Below are 20,964 nucleotides of genomic sequence, written 5' to 3'. Positions count from 1 at the left end.
ACCTGTTTGCTTTTTTTTTTTTTCCCCAGTGATTACCTCAACTATTTTTCAGACAAAAGGCATCTTAATTAATTGAAATACAAATAATCAGACAGAAAAACAGAAAATCAAAAAATAGTTTCTACTACAGAAAGCTGAGCCAAGCAGTCTCATACTGCCTTGCAGGATGAGGATCTGCTAGAGACTGACATGCTCAAGAAGATGCTCTCCTCTCTGTGGTCCTTTGCACACCATGTATTTACCTGGCCCTTTTCATTTTTGATTTGCATGCATTAGGTTTTTGGTCACTTCACAATTTCCTTCAGCTTCTCAGAAGTTGAAATTATTTCTGAGAGTTCTCCTCTTCCTGCATGCCTCCTTAAGTGGCACAGAGGGAGACAGCACTGCCTCACTACCAAGTATTGCCAAGGCACTTCTGGCCTTGTGCTGAGGCTAAGTCCCTCCTTTGGTCTGTACATGGCACTAGAAATTTTCACTTAAATTCCAGCACCAGTTGTTTTTTTTTCAGCAGAAAGAGAAAGAAAAACTCGTTCATACTGACATCGTCACTAATTAAAGGGTTTCTTCCTCTGGAGACTGTGAAATACTTGGATTTTTACTTGTCTTTTTTCACATTTACTGGGGCTCAAGTTGAATATTTAGGAATTTTCATCTGATTCTCTCCCTAAGCTTAGATTTTAAAAAAGTGCAGGTGATCTAATCCAGTGACATGTGGTAACCCTCAAAGCACATTTCCTGTATCATAAACGTGAAATTCAGGGTTGTAACAAAAATAAGCTTGGTACTTGATTCATACATGGGGTTATGGTGTGCTAGTAATGCTGGACTGGTCCCTTTTTCATACTGGGAACCTGAAAAATGCTTGGAAATACTACATCGAGCATCCTTGTGCACCTTGTGGAGTTTGTATGTCCTTTTTGCCTCAAAATATCATACGATACCTGGTGTAGCTGTCTGCATCTCCTGGCAGAGACACCAGAGGGTTCTTTGGATCTTCTGTTCTAAAGTGTTTCTTAATAATGTGAAGGACTTTCCTTCCAATTTTACTGATTTATTTATTTTTTTAGTTTAGTTTTGTTTTTAAATTTTGTAGATTTATAGTTGCATTTGCTTTTTAAACTCTTGTGGCTACCTGCTGGAACCAAAGTAGTCCACACTGGCAGGCAGCTCTGTTAAGCTGCATGTGACACCCACCCCCTGCTTTATCCCTGTTTTTCCTTTAAAAAAAATAATTTAAAAGGTTTGTTTACTCTTTGGTTGTTTTTTATATCTTGTTCCAGTGGCAGGGCAGATTCTAGGCGGAGTCATCAGCAAGAGGAGAGAACCTCTTGCTGCTGCATATCCACTCTTAAGAGAATTGTAACATACCAGCTGAGAGCTTGAAATTGCTATTTCCACTTTGGCATTCTACCTTTTGATTTTCTTTTTTTCTTTTTCTTTTTTTTTTTAACCAGTTCCACTTTCTAGTTGTGCAAATCCACCTACTGTAAGCCTGTCTGGTGGCAAAGAGGGATTTCATACGAGTAGGTTACCGCAGCGTTGCTAATTTCCCTGATGCTCATCCAGCCAGGAGCTAAGCACCAAAACTAAAATGCGGGGCTCTTTTCTTTTGTGTATTTCTCATGTGCTGGTGAATCCATCAGAGGTGCTGTGCATTGCAGGCAAGGTATGGCTTTGATACAGGCTCAGATCTCCTGGACACTAACACACTCCTCACCAGGCTATCCAAATAGTCGTGCCAAAGCTGCCTTTCTCACAGCCTGTGGAGGATGTGTAAACACGCTGGGATCTGACTGAAGCAGCTTTGTATTGTGTATTATGATTTGTATGCACTTTTACAAACTTACAGTAATTGCTGTTGCCTTCATTGTAAAGAACAAAAAATAAACACACACAATAAACCTCCTAAATGGGCACCGATCCCACTGGCACTGATCTTGAGTAGCTCTGAATAAAAGCAGATGGTAGCAAGCCGCCTGGGCTGACCTGCTTTCCCCTTTCATGCAAACATTGCTTATATAAAGGGGGGACACACAGAAAAAATTAATGGGCTCGGGCAAGCCACCTAAGGACAGAGACTCCCCACGTACTTCATGCTTACATCAGCCTGAGGGCTGTTTCCAGTTAGCTCTTCTCTGGAGGGAGAAGTTTCTCGCAAATTAGTGGTTCCACAGCCCTGTGCCATGGTTTCTAAGAAGGACCTGGTGTGTGGCTGGGAGGTGAGCATCCTGAGCTGCTCTGTGTGCCGTGTGTGTTGCAGCAGGTCGTGGCAGGTATCAGAACAGTCTCTCCTGAATGTGCTGCTCAGTTGTATAGGGCCTGAAGTCCCTTTACACATCCTCTTTGTGGTAATGTGATCGGCTGAGCAGCCCTTAGCACCCGTCCCAGCCATCTCAGCTAGACCGACTCCCAGTTGGTTCACTCGGTGGGTTTCACTATAGGATCCCTTAGGATGACCATCCTGGACTGGGTTAGCAGGCATTTCAGAAAGCCTCTTATCTCACGTTTCCTTTGTAGTGTGGAAGTTGCATTTCTTTTTTAGAAGGCACTGGTATCAGGCCAGGAAGTCTTTAAGGCTGGTGACTCATTGTGTGGATACTGAATGGTGACAGAAGAAGACAAAGAGCATTACAAGCACGTATTTCAGCTCGAAGAAACATTTACAGCGCAGTAATAGGAGAAACGTGGGCTTTCTCTCCTCGGTACAAAGGGTTTGTTTTATTTTTCTGGTTGGCAGAGGAAGCAGATATTGCCCTTTATAATTTCGTGGCTTGTAAGCATCTGAGAGAAAAGCACCAGGATGAACAGCTTCTGCTTTCCTGGCTGTGCTGAGCCTTGGGCAGGGGCAGCTGGACACCCTTCAGCTCTACCTGTTCTTCAAAGGCTCTCGGTTCAGCTTTTTAAAGCACTCCATCAAAATCAGAAGGAGCCAGCTGTTTGTGTGAGGAACGCCTGGGTAGAGGAGAAATTACCAGGACAACGGTACATACAGCGTGTGGAGGTAGCTTAATGCGAGCGATGAATAATCCACAGTCTTTGCCTGCAAACCTCTTTTATAAAGGGAGTGAGGGATTTACAAACGCTGTCATTCTCAGCCATTAAACTTGTTTCTTTTTTCTTTTTTAATGCTTTGTAAATTTTCCCACTGCTAGCCGAGGCAAGGCATAGCTGTGAAGTTGTTCTTAATAAAACCGAACTAGCCAATAACGATGGATATTTAGATGATTGGTGTCCACAGTCAAATCGTAACAGTATTATTATTTTTTAATTTTACTGCTTATTATATTGTGAGAGGGCTTGACTTACAGGCAATTCTCATGTTCATGAACAGTGTAGTTACCTACGTATTTTATTTTACTCATTTCTGTGGATCCTTTAGGAGTAAGCAGACCTATTCTATGCATTGAACAGAGGCCAGGCTTTTCTATCACCTTCTTCTCCATACAGTGATACAAAGACTGCCCATAATGGAATATGAAATCTTTGCAGTGCCCACGTTAAGATAGGCCATGTCAAGGTTAATTGCTTAGAATTAGGAGTAGAGGAAGCTTTCAAGTAAGGCAACAGGCCCTAGAGTAAATGTTATTTAGGAAGTTTTCCGAATCAGGAATACTATATAAATAATTGCATTGCTCCTCTTTGATAACATGCTGATTGGGAGAAAATGCAGTCTGCCAAAGTAGCTTTCTTCTTCAAAATGGGGTAAGGACTGGTGAGTGAAGATTGAAGATGTAATGTGTGACCTGTTGCTCTCTGCCGAGATTGCATGTGGGACTCCATTTTATAAGGGTTGAATATGTGCAGATGTAAGGCTTGGCTAAAGCACTTTTTATCTTCCATAAAACTCATTTTGAAAGTAAAATAGCAGAGTTTCTCGTCCCTGAAATACCTGTTTCAAGTATGCTTTCGGTGGCTGTAGGTGTACGGTAGTAAATAACGGGGATGGGTTACATTTTGTCTGTGGGCTACTGTGTTCTGGTTTTCATCATGAATGCTGTCTTTCAGGAAAAAAAAAAAAAAAAAGTACACCTTCAAAATCTTAATTTAGATTTAGAACCTTTGTGTATCTCTTGTCACTTGGAGACTGTTTTTCTTCTCTAATGTAAAGCTTCTGCTTTGCTTTTAAAGCAGGAAGAGCTGTTTTTAAGCACGCTTCTAAACAACTTGAGTGCAAGTCGCTGAGTGTGACACAAAATTCGTAGCAGTTCTGTAAAATGTGTTTTTCCCCAACGCTTTAGCTGCAGGGAGGTGACTGTTTCTCTTTGTGTACAGCATGACTTTGACTTTCTATTAACACTTTCTTCTTTAGTGTCAGATAGGCACGCGTCTGTAATGCAAAATAATCCATCATCAACCATAAGCAAAGAATGAAAATGTGCATCTCACAGGCCACGCAGAGTCAGGTAGAATCACATTTACGGTTTGGGTCAAAATTATGCATTCAAAGCAGGTTAGGCTTAATCTGGTGCGACCTGCTGATCTGCATCCTACCTCTGTTGTTACAGTACAGCAATCATCTCAGCGCTGCATACTGTGGCCTCGTTTTCTGCACTGCACCTATTGCAAGACTTGGGCAGAGCTGTGTTTGGTTTAAAGACAGCACAACAGCTGCAGTTTCTGTCCCTGGTCAGGCCACCGTATCTTCAGTGGACGTACGAGGCATGGAATTTGCTGGCAGTTGCTTCATTTCTGTTGTTTTTTGGTGTTTTTTTTTTTTTTTTTTTTTTTTTTTCCCAGTTTGTTTTTATAACCCTAAAACCGTAATTACAGATCTTGAGAAAATTGTTTTATTTACTTAACAGCTGCCATTGTGCGCTGTTATGTAAATCACAATTAATAAATGGGAAATATTTACTCGCTTGTGTTACAGTGTAAATACACGATTAGCTTCTTTAAAGTGCATGTTGCTGCTTTCGGTAATTGGAACCGATCCTAGAGGCATGCAAGCAGCGAGATTACACAGGGAACGCTTGTTTCTGAAGATGAAGCTTCCTTCCTGAGTTGTTTTTAAAAAAAAAAGAAAGAAAAGAGGGGGGAAAGAGTTTCCTGTTGAGAGTCCTCACGTTAATGGACGGCCAGTCGTGCCTCCCCCTGCTCCAGCTGGCCTTTGCATACAGCCCTTTGTGGAGGCGTTCTCTGACTAACGCTGTCTAAAACCATTTTTACAAGAGCTATAGAAGCATTGGGGTTTGCCTGTGCAGGCAGACGTGGGATTTAGAGAGATTTTTGCTCCTCTCTCATCTGCTTTTAAACGCGAGGCTAAGACAGTCGGTATCTCTGTGGTTAGGGGCTGATAAAGGCTGCTCTGTTCCTGGGGTTCCTAATCTGGAGAGGGCCTAACGAAGGGACTCAGGCCAAAGTTTCAGCTGTACGTAAAAAGAATGCGTTCTGACCCCGATATATATGATGTGCAAAATGAATAATAGCAGCACTGCAGGCGAAATCCTCTCTGCTACGATGTGACAACCCGCCCCTTCATCGGAGGGTTCAAGAATTTGGCTGCGCTTTTGGAAAGGAGCCTCGTGGTCCTGCTGGAGAGATGTCTGAGCTCAGACAGAGCACAGCACACAACGGCTTTGTTAGAGTGTTGGCTCCGTGCTTACGGCAGGAAACTGAAGGAAAAATGTCCTTTTCTACCTACAGTCTTTTCTGAAATAAAACCGTGCTCACGGGCTCGAGCTCCCCAGCAGCTAGAAGTTAGAACCACTCAGGACAACAGCGAGCCCCTGACCCCGTACTCTGTTAATTCAGTAAGTCCTTTCCTCCCTTTTAGGACAAACTCCCTAGCTCTGTCTATCCAGAGTTGGCTGTTAAACGAGAGCCATACACTCAGCTCTTTAAGTCAGCTCTTTTTGCCAGTCTGCATGGGAAGTGAAGCACTAATAAAGAAGAGTCGTCTCCATGCATACCCGTTGTAGGCCAGAGCGGTATATTTAGAAGATGTTTACTTCATCCAACACCACTCAGAAATCCATGAATCAAGCCATCTCCAGCAGTAGTGGAGCTCAGGAGATGTGTGGTGGTGCACGGAGGCTGACGGATCCCAGGACGATGGGATTTAAGGCATCCAGGACATTGTCACCACATTTTGTAGGTACGCTTGCTTGGGTACCCCGAGGATGTGCTGTCCAACCTTACATACCAAGCACTGCAGCACAGAGCTTGCCAGAGCGAGCATTTTGAAGTGTATGAAAAGAAAGTTCAGATGTTTTCAGTCTGAGAGTGAAATTGCAGAAGGCCCTTAGAGGTCTGACTTATTGTGCAATCTCTGTAAGTAATTTGTAATCAAAATACCTTTGCACATGTCACTTTTATATTTCCTGTAATAAAACAGCAAGAGCAATTAAGATTTTGGACCATAATCTTCTACAAACATGCTTCTCAAACTGAAAGGGTTGGGGATTTTTTGAGTTATGGCTGAAATAGCTGTTTTTTAAACTTGTGATCGTTTCCAAAAAAGCTTGATAATAGCTTTTTTAATAGACTTTCCACTGTAGCCTGACAAACAAGACTGTTATGTGGTAACATAATTGATCTGAAGTTTACTTCTGAGAAAGTAAAATAAATAAAAACACAGAACTCTGCACAAAACTGGAAGACATCTGTATGCCAGTAACTCAGCATGTGACCTAGTGGGCTTTATTCATTTAAAATCGGAACGAATCGGTAAATATACTGCTGTATTCATGCAAATGTCTCAGAGTTAGTGTGTCTAATAACACGCTGTGTGCTGTTCATCTGCAGTGTTGTTTGACACAGTTCAGAAAGTTGTCTGAGGTCTTGGCATTCTTCAGGAAACATTAGATTAATACAGCCTTCTTTGTCATGTAATTTTTTTCTGTTTAAGTAGGTGTGTGAAGGCTGGTGCTACATAAATGAATTACACGGACGGCTTTGGAGGAAGAGGGTGCTTGTAAACTGGACTGAAATTAATGAATATAAGAATTAGAAATCAAAACTTTATGTTTAGTCTGAGGAGAAACAATTCCTTAAACCATAACCACATGGCTGTTTCTTGTTTGCATCAACTCTGGTTGACTGTTATTGTCTTCTGTTAATTCTCTGGGGCAGTGGCCTGACTTTGTTGAATGAGCCAATTGTTTTCCTTTGTGTTGCCCATCAAGTAAGTCCCCATCTGGTTTGTATCAGACTGTTTTCACAGCCAACAACTGCTGCCTTTTCTATATCCTGACACTTAAGGGCCCCATGCTATCAAAGCATTGCTGTGATAGCCTGTCTGGCTGGGCCTATACAGCTGTGCCTTGCAGCTTGAAGCTATTACCCAAGTAATGGTAACTTAGAACTTGAACTGGCTCTTATTCCCATCGGTGTCGTGTGTACAGTGAACAGAATACATTTTTGTTGAACTCGGGCCTCGACAAAAAATTCTTTAAAGCTCTTACTTTGGTTTATATGATTGGTTAGTTTTTATTTTCCAGCGGCTTCCTGTATCTAGAGGCAGTTACGTGCTCTTCTAAAACATTAATGAGTACAAGACAAGCGATATTTATTTAAGGCACTGTTGTTATTACTTACTTTTATGGTACATTAAAGCTCAATAAGTGAAAATTAAACAAGCAAATGATTCTTAATGGGGATTTTTCTTATCAGATTTAGAATACATTTCCAGCAGTAGACAGGAAACTTTCTGGGCATGATAAATGTAGGTTGTATGAATAATGCTGCACCTTGGCTACTACTGTACTCACTTTCAAAGCAGTTCCCTGAAAATAAAGAGCAGTGAACACTGAGTCTGCATTAACTTGTTTATTTCTCTCCTGAAGGAGCAGGGAAGGGCTGGAGAACTCACTGTAACCTGGGCAGCAAAACTGTGCTGCAGTTTGCATTACAGAACTGTGAGGGGCTCCAGGTGTGATCCAGGCCCCTTTCTGCCAGGCTTCCCATGTCGTAGGAGACTGCCCTGTTCTCAGAGACCTTAAAGATTAAATATATATATATATATATCAAATAACAGTGACATTGAAATGTTGTTCTCTAACGTAGATGTTCTTTTCTGCTCTTGTGCAGGCAGTGCAGCCATATAGCTCTTAGTGACAGAATGGTCATGAGGGGAAATGTGTTCCCAAACTTGTCTATGTAGAGAATTTTAAGTGTATTCTGGAATCGGTTCTTTCGTGATAGCCCATGTTTAAGAGAGGGAAAGAAAGAAAGAAAATAATGGATAATGTGTTTAAAATTTCCGATCCTCCCATGATTGTGTGCAGAAGCTGCAGGAAAGCAGACCGATGTATCTGGTACTTGCAGAGTAAGTGTTCCTACACCTAGGAGTGTGGAGGTATGTGTGTAATACATATGTGATATGAATGAATTGGCTTCAAGTAAGTTACTGGAGAGATGTTAAATTCCATAAGATCCTTTAAAATCTACTTATGGACCAAAATGACTCATACATGATTTTCTTCAGTATTAACATTTTGTATAGCCTTGCACGCACCTGAGGTACATATGTAACTAAGTTAGATCCTAATTCTTCACCTGCAAATCTTGTAAGTCCCAGGCTTCAGCTACTGTTTTGTGGAATTGTGTGTTATGTGCGAGCTCATCTCAACTCGAGGCCTGCAGAGCTTTTCAGGAGTTTTTGTACCTTTGTGCGTTTTGTACTGCTGCACAGTGTGTGTGATTGTGGCAGATGGGGAGTGTTCAAATAACTGCTTTTATGTCATTGCCAGAAGTTGCTTTCTAAGGGTAATTTCCACAATTGCTCTTCCTACAAACACCGTACAAGTCGTGGATCAGGAGGTGCAGCGTGTGCTCTAGCACCGTGCACAGATCAAGCACCTGTGCTGCTCACCTGCACGAGTCGTGGAGCACACAACATCCTGCACCTCTGCAAGGAAACCGCTCCCACACACGCCTCCTTGCTTTCCCTACGCATTCCTTTCCACTCCAGATCGTGGCCAGGAATATTTAAACCCAGACAATTGATAAATGAATTTCATTCAGGCTGCTTACGAGCTATATTAATCACGCGGCCCAAAGCAGTAAAGAAAGCTGTTGGTGAACTGAGTGCGAGCCAAGTTTGGCACCACCACTTTGGACTGGGAAAAGCGACTGTCAGAGAGAGCAATGCTTTCTGAAGGAAGTTGGCGCTGGGCAGGGAAAAGAATTACCACCACCAGGTAGCAGAGCCAGCTTCTTCGAAGTTTCAAGATTCGTGTATGAGCAGTTTTGGAGGTGAAGGACATCTGCCCAGGTGAGAAGCCAACCTGCCGGACTGCTGCTGCTCAGGGATCTGTGCAGAGCAGCATCTGGGTCTCTTGCAGCAGTCCTTGGTTTCACTGCTGCTGTTGGGACCTTCGGGCAGTGCAGAAATCTGCGAGAGGCACAGTGCTGCTGGGGGCATCAGCAGTGTTTTCCCTGCTTCTAACAGCAGTTAGCAGAGATGGAAGGGTGTCATTTAAAATAAGTAGTAAAGTGCATGAAGGGTTAAGGAGTATGCTAAGTAGGCTGCCTAGCTGTAGAGCAGTGTGTTTCTGCAGTTCAATGACTTTATCGATTTAGAGCTATTTGTGAGCTCTTTTATAGAATCAGAATGGCTCAGGTTGGAAGGGACCTTAAAGATCATCTAGTTCCAACCCCGAACAGTCAGAGTCACCCAAGTGTTCCAAGGGGTTTTGTTTTTGTCCTTTCCCATGTAACAGGTGCTTGGGTTTTTGTTTCTCTCTCCTCTCCTCTTCTCCCCACCTTTGTTTTTTTCTTTTAGGAAGAATGCTCATTTCTATTGCACAAAGTTTAAACATTTTAGACTTTAACAAATGTCAAAGTAGCACTGTAAAAAAAAGAGGTATTTGCTGTCAGACGTTTCCAAGTCTCTGGTCCAGGACACAAGGTTGTAGAAGCAGTGTTACCCATCATCGTGTTGGTATTCATTTCAAGAGGAGGCTTAGATGGTCTTTGTAAGAACAGGGTCTGGACACTTGTGTGTTAAGTGTCTCCCAGCAGATCTTCCAGTAAAGACATTTAATATTTTTATTATTTTAAAGTATGCCTACTTATGTAGGTTAGTATGGTATTCTTTTTGAGCTATAGAAAAAATATTTACCTCCTTAGACTTCCTAGAATTGCTTATTGCCAGTACTTCTTTCAAAGTTAATTGATAGGCGTAAATAGTAAGATCTTCAGTGGCCATCTTCTGCTGTTTAACAAATGGCTCGAAAGAAGGTCTTTTAACTTTGACTTTGTCAACATGCATGCTAGAAATGTGTGTGTAGAGATGTTGCAGTGTTTATTGAAATAAATCAGAGAAATGCTAACTGTATAGGGCTGGATTGGTTCTGCCTTGCTTTGCTTTGTTTTCATGGGGAGGGGGAATGATCTTTTTAAAAGGTGCAATTACCAAACTGGATTAATTGTGCTGTAGGTATAGGTTTTTTAATAAGGCACATTTTTGTAAGGATAGTACAGTAATGGCAAACTGTTTCCATATGGAGAATCCCATGACTTTGAAAGTGAAAATCACCAAAACAAATGCATGAGGTTGTGTGAATGTGGAAGTATTCAGGATAGAGAACTACAACGAGATGAAGTGGTCATCTAGAAAAAAAAAAAAAAGGTTGTTATTTGAACAGGTTTTTGTTCTGTGTGTATCTTTTATAAATTTTTATGATAAGGATGCATTTAGTGACTGCAGTACCTGTGGAGAGTGACTTGCAGTGAGGAAATTCTGCCCTGCAGCAGAGCCTGGGGGGCCGTGTGGTACAGAAACTTCTCTCTTTTCTTCCTGATGTCCATCCCAGAGCCTGCGTTGTGACCCGGGTGTGCATTGCTGCCGTGGCTGCAGGGGATCCTGGGCTCCTGCCCAGGAAACCCTCTTGTCTGTGTGAGAGAGAGAGCACATCAAGGGCTCCCATCACGTTTCAAGTGACAGAAAGCAGCTTGTGACTTCTCCCACATTCACTGAAAGTTGTTCTCTTACATTCCTAACAATTGTTTTAATAGTCACGTAGCTGAGGAGTTAATGGAGCATGCCATGTTTAGTAAGCAGATGCAGTGCAAACACCACTGCGGAGAACATGCTCGGTCTTGACCTGCGATGTAGGGAACCTGTCTGATAAGCAGGGATCATCATTTGCCTCGAACACACATCCCGAGTGCTACGGACACCGCATGGCAAAGGCTATGTGAGAGCCATCCTACTGCTGGTGACCTCCTGCCTAGGCCAAATTGATCTGAACAAAACTTCTGAGGCAGAAACAGGCTCTGGAGGAACCCAAAAAGTGTTCTGGCCACTATGAAAACCTATAAGGGAACTTCATTTACTTAGGGAATTCTCTCCCTGGGACACCCATCGTTCATTATCTTGGAAGATGCTCGTTTTCAAACCCACTGCAGCCCTGATTTATGGTGAAACATGATTGCATTTGTTTGTTCAGCTCCAATTGCACGTGTAAATTGCTGCTTAATTATTTTAAAATAAAAACAAGACATGTAACTTTCAAGAATTAAATAGGTGCTTTGGTTTTTTCCCTTGCCACTCCCCATGTAGGCTCTGAATGCTATTATGTCTAGCGCTGTGGTATGATGTAGATAAGCTGGAGGCAGTATTGCTGGCAGTATTACTGCAATTAATATGTAAAGATAGGAGGTCTCAGGGGAGCCAGGCCTACTGCTAGGACTGTAGTGAGTGATTCTGCATCCTGAGGGAGGTCTACGTAAGTTCATTTTACAATTTGCTCTGCATTCCTGCTATCGATCATATAAGTCCATTTTCTTCTGGGCTTCTTTAATTTGCTTCAGCACCTGGCATTTTGGATCCCCAAACATGAAGGTGTGAATAATGGAGCTAAATATATTAGTTTTATATTTAAAATTGCCTTCCCTTCCACTTGCCTGTTAGATTTTGCAGAAAGTAGAAAAAAAAAATAGTATCTAGGAGATATTTGTTTTTTAATTATCACTTGTCAGATTTTCCCAACTCCACCAGCTGTTACCTAGGTTCTCTTGTGGGTTTAGAGATTGCTCTCCCCCCCCAGCCTTGCACAAGCTACGTGTTTTCCTAGTGATTTTTCAAAGACTCTGGACCAGTGATGGGCTGGCTCCTTCTCCTGTTTGTTCATTGTCTCTTTTACTTCTGAATAATTACAATTTTTTGGATACCTGCTGCTTCAAGGTTTACTGCAGCCCCCTCCTCTCCTTCTTCCACAAGAAAATGGTTGCCATCAAGAAGCAGCAAGGCTAAAAAGTTCCCAAATGATGATTTCTTTTCAGCCGCTCGCACATCCAAAAAACCACAGGCTTCCATACGGACCATTGAAGATGACTTTTAATATTTCTTCTTTGTATTAATAATGTTGTAGCTATATGGAAAGATCGTTACACAGCTTTTGGAAGTGGTTTGCTGGGAAGCAACAGCAAGAGATATGGCTGGGGAACCTCATTGTTAAACAATGAGATATTCTGCAGAGCAAACGATGCCAGATCTTAGGGAGTAGAGGAGATTTTAGTCACCAAAAGGAAATATTTATTTAGTAAACTCTGCAATCTCATTCCTAGATGTTTTTGGAGCTGCTTTCTGTCTGCCCTTCCCTACCGGTCTCTTGCAACTGTATTAGGATTTTGAAAAATCTGGTTCTAGTTTATTTTATGTATTTCTAGTTTTTGTTCTGTTTAGTGTTGCTGGTGGTGGGAATATAACATGTTTTGGAAAACCACTGAACCTTGAACTCAGACTTGAGAGGAGGAAAAACCATTTTCAAGTATTCTGCTTTGAAATATTTGTTAGCTGCTTAGCCTGGGTCCCACCCTCCTCTACTGACTCGGGATCTGATTTATTTTCTTTTCAGCAATGTTTATGGCTAGGATATACATTACGGCTTAAACAAACAAACAAACAAAAAAGAAAAGCCTGTGTGTGTGTGCGTGTTTATTCTCTGTGCGTTAGTACACACGGTTTCTGTAAGTACATTACACCATGTGAAGATGGAATTTGCCAAGTTTAGGTCAAAACTTCGACTGAACTCGTACTATATATTTTTCTGTCTCCTCTGGTGGCTGTAGCCCACTTATGGGGTTTATGACTTGGCTGAAGCCTCTGAGAATGAAACTGTGTTTTTTCAGCTCAAGCAGTCGACTCGTGCTTTTAGATCCAGACATTTTTGGCTCCGGCCCTACAGATGTCAGTCCATTTTTGTAGAATAACTGATGGCTTTGAGTTGTAAATCTATCCCTTTCATGTAACTCAGCCCTGGAAATTTGGCCTAAGTTTGCCTAGAGTCTTTCCTGTTTGTCATGAAGCTGGTTAAGCTGGGGATAGGCTGTTTGGGGGATAGAGAACAGAGTCGCTTGCCCTTGCAGAGCATCTTGTGCTCTTGCTTTTTGTGTTTCAGTCCTAGCAGGAGCCAGCGGTCTGACCTGCAGTCGAGGGCCTTGTGTAAGCAATGTGCTTACACAACGAGAAGAGTCCCTGCCCTTAAAAAGCACACGTGCTTAAACATTTTCGCTTCGTTTCTGGCAGAGCTGAGGAAGGACATCTCCATAATAACAGAAATATGCATATGACTTCAAGGTGGAAGCGGGCCAGGGCTGGAAGAGCGGAGGACCTATCGTGTCTAATGAATGGAGAATAATTTCGTCCAAACGACCGGGTTATTTGAGAAACTGTTGATGGTCGTGCTCATTTCTGAGAATGTTGTATTCTTTGCCATCTTGAGGCCGTGTGAGCGGTCCCTTACCGTACCAGGTTTCAACTGTGTAAACCATTAAATTCTAGAAACCCTGAGTTATGAAGCCAATATACGGGGTCTAGCTAGATGTGAGTCTGGACTGGAAATACTGCTCCTTATAATTAGTAACATGACTGACACTGCAGTGTGTTTTCTCTTTCACTTTAGCCTTCGGAATTGCTTTCATCAAAATATGGGTGTTTCTTATCAATATACGTCAGCCCAGCAAGGCTGGAATAATTTGGATTTTGCAGAAGATCCAGCTTCTTGTGTTGATATTCCTGGTAGCTTACTTCTATGAGCAGGTACGAAAATGAGTGTGTTGGTGGGTTTTTTTGCTACCCTACAGAAATCCATGGAGAAATAGACTGGGGACACATTGGTGTCCCTAATACGTATCTCACATCTTTAGTTACAGGTAAGAGGAGCAGATAAAGTGTTTCTACTTGTAGTGGTTCAGTTATCTTTGGGCTCGTAGATATTCTTCTGCTTATCAGTCATTACCGTAAAGAATTTCTGACAACTCTGTCTTTGCAACGATATCTCAGATGTAGAACTTTTTTTTATAGGGAAAAAGCAAAAGGGGGGGAAAGACAGAGGAAAAAAAAATATTAAGGCACTTAATTGGAGGTTTTGAGATGCTGAATTATAGATCTGCAGGTGCTCCACTGTCCCTGAACACTTGAGATAATGCCATCTGGAGGAAGTTATTTGTCGGGACAGGACAGCATCTGAAACTTTGAAGTCGGTAATAAACAAAGTGAAGCAGCTGGAAGCTGGCAGAAGAAGAAACAAGCCATTGAGATTACCCCGCGCTGTTAAAGGAATGAGAGTGCTGCATTCTCGTTGCCTTTTTTCATGTGCTTGGAAGTTTATTCTTGCTCTAGAAGTTAGCTGCTTCAGTTTTTACATCAGATAGAGAGTAGAGGGAGGGTTCTGGGGGGTGCTGGTTGTTTATAAATGTCAGGAAGTCATATGCAGGTAATTACAGTAATTACAGCTCCGGTTTTATACCGAAACAATAACCCGGGTCCTGGTCCTCACTATTCATTGTCTGTGAAGATAGCACTCATCGTCTGTGAGATAAGGGTCTGCTTTACCTCCCGACAGATTAAAATTGGAAGTTTTATTCAACGCATGGACACTGACCTTAAGGAGTTAAAGCACATGGTTTTTATTAGGCTTAAAAGTCAGACTTGTTTAGTCTTTTTATTTTGCCAAATAGAAAAATTTAAAGAGAAAGATTTAAACATTTTTCTTTGTTCTTATTGTTGCCATATGGTGTTGGTAACCAAGCCTCCCTTCGGTGTGTTTCAGTTCCTTTTCCATTTGGCACACATTCACGGTGCACTTGCACATCGCATGCTCGCTGGGTGACGGTACGTCGTAGAGGAAAAACTCCCTTCACAGGTCACCGGATGGTTGACACACCATTAATTTTTATGTTTCTGTTAAACAAAGATCTGGAAATTTAGTACCGTACACGAGTTTGTTATAGATTGCCGAGCCCGGGACAAATCCCTAATCTGAAACCTGACCTTTTCCATCCCAGGGTCACCAAGATGTTTCCAGTCACCGCTGAGTTTCCACCAGCCGAAGACCCTCGCGCACTCAGGAAGGGTGTTGGCTTTCACAGTTTATACGAATGTATCCTATTAGATGGTGACGGGGAATTTGGAGGAACGGAGGGCACCTTAGGTCCCGCGTTCCACTTATTGGATTTTAACAAGGAAAATTTTTATAACTACATCGACGTATGTGATTACAGAATTATATTGAGTATTTCCAGAGCTCCCAAAGAGGAAAAAGCTGTGAAGATTGCCCGTGCCTTGCTTTGTAAGCGGAGGAATTTTCCGTGTGATTTTTATGGCATATCAGGAGATTATAACCATTGCTATTTGCATATCTGCGGCTGTGAAAAGTTCAGTGTGTAAGAGGAAACCAACTTCGTATTGGTTATGAGCTGCTCTCTGATGGGGGGGGGAAATAAAGTAAAATATCATGGTATTAAAAGAAGGGGCTGGCCAAAGGCTGTGCAAACTATCACTGATGTACAGCAAAAGTCCACTACAGACATCAGTACATATGCATGCTTAAAAACACGTACGTAAACATAAATATGAGCATTTAAAAGTGTGCTAGCGTTTGTGTATTTCTTCACAGAGACATCTCTATGTATATATGGAAGTGTTTTTTAAAACGTTTGCACTGTGCATGCCAGAGGGTAGATTAAGTGAGAGGTGACGATGATAAAGTGCACATGAAAGTAACGTCATAGTTGCATCTTTGAGCCCACGTAGAGCGTAGGACTAGCAGCTTTCTGTCCTGGAAAGTTACAGTCATGGAGTAGAGGCTGTTGAGTAGCTGAAATGGGATACCCATCATTTTTTATAGTTAAAGTGCTGAAAGTTGCGTATTTTTTGCGTGTATCTTACAAAGTCAAAGACTTCAGATTTCTTCCTTTAGAGAAAGGGAAGTGTTTGCCTTGGGTATTTTTTTAAGCTTATCTTTAAGGGTGTTTGGATAATGTGGGACCTGTTGATTTTTCAGTTGAGCAAGCAGATGGAAATACTCTGTTGATTTCTCTGTCCTTCTAGCATTTTATATCTATCAAAAAATGGAACTATACTATATCTGTAAAACGGAGTAGAGTACGTGTTAAGAAGAATGTAGACTGATATGATATGGTCTTTCAGCACCCCAGAATCAAATGCTGGTGAAGTTCCTACTGAGCCTTGGGATAAGGAAATATTCTTCTTATACCTCTCACCCCTTTTTTTTTTTTCCATAAACCTGAAAACAGCTGTTGAAACAATGACCTCATGGAATGTGACATGACTGGAAATTATGAACGAAGTCAAGCTTTGAAAGCATCAAACTCCATATAGTGTCGGAGGGTTGCTTTAGCGTCTAGGATGATTTACAGAGCTTCCTTGGGCATTACACATCCACATCTTTTACTGTGTGTCAGCTTCACGTCTGACCAAACAAACCCTTTGCTTTTCTTCTGTTCCTGGTCTGAATAACCTATTTTTGCGTGGTTACAGACTAAGCTCATGGAATGACTTCTGGAAAAGCAAAACGCATACGTTCCTTGCACATCTTTGGGGTGTTACCGTAAATGTGCTTTGGAGTAACGTTCAGAAGATGCTGAGCTCCTCGTGGCTTCTCACTGCCCGTGTGTTAATTTGCTCGGGCCCATGCCAACACAAACTCTGGGGAGGGTTTCGGGCTGGTAATGAAGAAGGCGGTCCATAAAGCGAGGGTAGGCAGTGAAACTTTGGATGTTGCTTCTTGCAAAGTGCATAAGTCACCGAGGCAAGGAGGTGGTGTGGTGGCTCCCAGGGGACACAAAAATACTCTGGTGCTCCTGCTACCTCTGCAGAGCCTCCCCATGCTGGCACAGGGTGCACCGTGGACTGGCTTTACCATCTTTGGCTTCATTCGTGTTTGACTTCCTAGGCTGTTGGCAGCTGCTCGAGCATGAAAAACACCCAATGAAACTTTATTTTTGCAGTGGGGTTTTGTTGTTTTAATTAGTCATTTGAAGCGTGCTTCGCTACAAGTCAGATGAAAGCTGATTACTACTACAGTGACAGAGTAGATAATTAACTGGGGTGAAAGAACTTTTTTTCATTGAGAAAATAGTGTTTTAATTACCTAGCCTATCATAGAGGAAGGGAGAATTGTTATGGCTTACTGGAATAAGAACAAACACCAGGAGAGCCTTTGCTGTTGAACTCGTGTATGTTTGTTTTGCTTGTAGCTGCTGCATTTAAAATAAATATCCCAAGGATACCTGAAATCTCCAAATACTCTTCCTGTAGCTCTGTGAATACTATGCTATTCATCCAGTGCCATTATTCCTGCCCTGCTTTGTGCCTTTCCTCTAGCCTGATTTACGTCTTGCTCCTTCAGCCCTAAGGGTTGATGCACCTCGTCTCCTTCCCGTGGCTAAACGCAGGAGCTTTTGCCTGTCACCCTTCTGCCTTCTCACCTCTGGTGTCCTCCATAAGCAGTCAAGGAAATGGGCTGGAGCTGGGAAAAGCTAAAACAGCTTCTTACTTGTGTTTTGGGCAGCCGAAGCATTCACAGGGTGTTTTTCTTCATGGGACTTGTAGCCAATAGCTTCAACCTAGGTTGCTTTGCTTTTTAGGATCGTATAAAGCTGTGTGGTATTGAACAGCCTTACTGTTTTTTAAGGTTTGATGCAAACAGACAGACAGATATCGATGGATTTTAGAGATTCTCTTAGTGCCTGCAGATCTCATTTGTTTTGTTTTGTTTTGTTTTTCCTGTGGGGAGCTGTATACATGTTTGAAGTTGCTCCGTGCCTACTGGAGATCATGTATGTATATGTGTGTGTGTACATACAATATATGTGTATGTAAATACATCACATTCTGTGTATGTCCAGATATTCATCCCTTTATTCTCTGATAAAGAGAACTGAGGTGGCTGAACTATCACATGCTGAAATGCCCCAAAGCTGCGGGCAGCAGGTGTCTGTCTCTTTGTATTTCCCTGAAGTGATGCAATACGGAGAGGACTCAGTAAAGTTGTACCTGTTGTAGACTGCAAATAATTTGGTTTTGTTCTGCTCTTTTTTTTTTTTCTAGGAGAAGATGTCCCACATTTAAATTCACACGTTTCTGCAGCAAAGGTGTCGGTGAAGCTGCCTTCCATGAATACAGATAACCCAACACAAAGTACGAGCAGCATACACGGGGATTCGGATTCTTCAGGGACAGATACATTTTAAAGCTTGACAGTCACTGTCTGAAGGTTTTGTTTGGTATGTTTGTCTGCCTGGTGTGATAGTCTGGATGTTTCATCACAACACTGGTTTTTCAGTGCTGTTTATTTTGTACTGTTTTTCTTACAATTTTTTGTTACGATTATGATTGTAAATTTAGGCAGTGATTCTGCTTGTGAATATATCAAATATTTTTAAGCAAATAAAATACTTTTTGGAATCATTGACTTAGCACAATGATCATGAAGGTCATTTAAATATTTATCGTATGTACAAATGACTGGAAGGGATCAGTATTAAAATCCATGGCAAAGGTCTCTCTCAATGATGGGGAAAAGAATGGTTGGCTCAATACAGCATCAGCACTATTGAAATGTGGAGCCAGCGGAAAATATATGCGAAATCAAAGTCTGCAAGAAAATTGTTTCTGGATACTTTCAGAGCTTGTTCATCCTTAGAAGACTGCTATCACAAGATAGTAATTCAAAAAGCGTATGTAAAAGAGACCTTAGGGTTCGTGTTGTTACTGCGAGACACTTCTATTTGTAACAACCACAGGGTTTTTTCAGCATTTTGATAGTTATTTCCCTAGAGATGATTTGTCTCGTCCTTGTTGAAACATGTCTGAATGGAGAAAGTTATTTGTTTACATTCGTTTTATGTAAATTCCTCCTTCTCCTGGGACAGAGCTACTTGGTAGTCTCAGCCCTTCGGAAGCCCGGTGATCTGTAGTCAGAGCTGCCACACCATGATTAGCAGCAACGCTGCCACCGCCAAGGGACTGCTCAGTGTGCTCACAGCAACGTGGCCAGTCCAGCACTGGGGAGAAAGGTAAGATTGCCTGCCCCAAGCAGCATCTATGTGAATCAAAAAAAGAGAGATTCGGATGTGCTCCAGCAGGAAAACCAGGAGCTTTTCTCCAGACAGGGCAAACACAGCTTTTGCTCTGTTCCTTGTCCAGTCTGAGCTTTTTGTGGGGTTGTCTGGAAAATCAGAGACGCTGTGGCACTTTCAAAGACATGGGAAATGCAGGCAGCTCACAAAAGCTAGGGAAAAATACTCCTTTTTGGTTGACTTGCACCTTGTTGTGACACTGGAGCATATAACTTCATCTGCACAGCTCCACTGCATCGCTTAATGGGAGGCGCTTTGTTGTTGCAGATAGTCATAACCGTGAGCAGTTCCCATTACTCTTATTTTATGGAGCCTGCACTGATTTCATCTCCCTGTAACTGAGAAAGATTAAAAGTTCCCGTCGGTTGTATTTTGATCTCATTGACACGAGGTTTGGTTGATTTGCTGCAGAATCTGCAAGGGTAAATGGAAAAAGAGAGAGCTTCGAGCGTTCAAGGTCAGTAATATCCAGGGGATTCAATTTTAGAGGAGGTCTCCTGAGCACGTTATAGAGTTGTGTTCTTGTCTGTCTTGACAGACGTGAAAATAGCAGATTTGGGTTGGGGGGGAAAAGCGTGGCAGGCTTCATGCAAAATGCAACAGCGCTTTAAAAAATAGCAAAAGTACAACTGTGAGAGCATTACCAGGAGCTGGCTCCCACCATGCAGTGTCACAAACATGTTGTCCTTCAATCAGACCATTGACATGATCGATGCTCTGAATGGCAGCTGTTTTGGGGCGGGTGGGGACGTCCTTTATCCTGCGTCAGTTTGCTTCAGCACAGCATCAAGGAGCTGCACTGGAGCTACTGACGGGATAACAAAATGCAGTGGAGAGGGGGGAGAGTCTTAAACCAGCTTCCTAGCAAGAGAAAAACCATCATGAAACTACGCTCCAAGTGCTCTATTAATCTGCCAGGCTTTTTAGGATGCTCATATATAATTTAAGTTCCCTTTGTTGCAGCGTAAACAGCAAACGAGCCCGGAGCTGTAGGATCAGGACTGCACTTTGCTAAACAAAGTTGAGAAACAGAATTGAGAGCAGGCAGACAGCTGCCAAACGGGGTGAGATGAGATGTGGCAGATGGATGGACACACGGCGAGGAGAGTGCACGAGGAGGTGACGGGACAGTCCCGGCTGGTGGGGGAGGCAGTTGGCATACCAGGAAAACAACCGTGTCAGGTTTAAATACCTTTGGGTCAAAGATATTTTCATTGACTGAATCACAGAATCCCAGGCTGGTTTGGGTTGGCAGGGATCTTACAGCCCATCTGATCCCAGCCCAGGCTGCCCCCAGCCCCATCCAGCCTGGCCTTGGGCACTGCCAGGGATGGGGCAGCCACAGCTCCTCGGGGCAGTCTGCGCCAGGGCCTCACTGCCCTCTGAGGGAAGAATTTCTTCCCAATATCTAATCTAAACCTACCTTTATTTTAGTTCAAAACTATTACCCCTCGTCCTATCACTCCACCCCCTGGCAAGTCCCTCCCCAGCTTTCCCTTAGCCCCCTTTAGGTACTGGAAGGAGTAGAGTCACGTGGAAATGAGCTGTGTTTTTAAGCAAATATGTGAGAAAAGGCCCAGTGCAGACCACTTCCAATTGGTTTTGAAAATTGCACCTGGAGTTATGCTCTGT

At 42.5% G+C, this 20,964-nt stretch overlaps 1 protein-coding gene across 1 annotated transcript in view; it reads left to right on the top strand.

The window, feature by feature from the left end:
• The window catches only part of KIAA0586, a 70,651-nt gene extending 52,204 nt beyond the window's left edge, over positions 1-18,447 (top strand). Inside the window, exons 31-32 of the mRNA XM_084288016.1 lie at positions 14,032-14,100; positions 18,302-18,447. Coding sequence (XP_084144142.1) covers positions 14,032-14,100; positions 18,302-18,444 — 212 coding nt within the window. The 3' untranslated portion in view covers positions 18,445-18,447. The remainder of the gene's footprint in view (positions 1-14,031; positions 14,101-18,301) is intronic.
• The last annotated feature ends 2,517 nt before the right edge of the window (positions 18,448-20,964 follow it).

Source organism: Netta rufina, assembly GCF_964035555.1.
Source record: "Netta rufina genome assembly, chromosome: 5".
Lineage (NCBI taxonomy): Eukaryota > Metazoa > Chordata > Aves > Anseriformes > Anatidae > Netta > Netta rufina.
The sequence above is the reverse complement of the archived record's forward strand: the minus strand, read 5'-3'. Positions and strand labels throughout refer to the sequence as shown.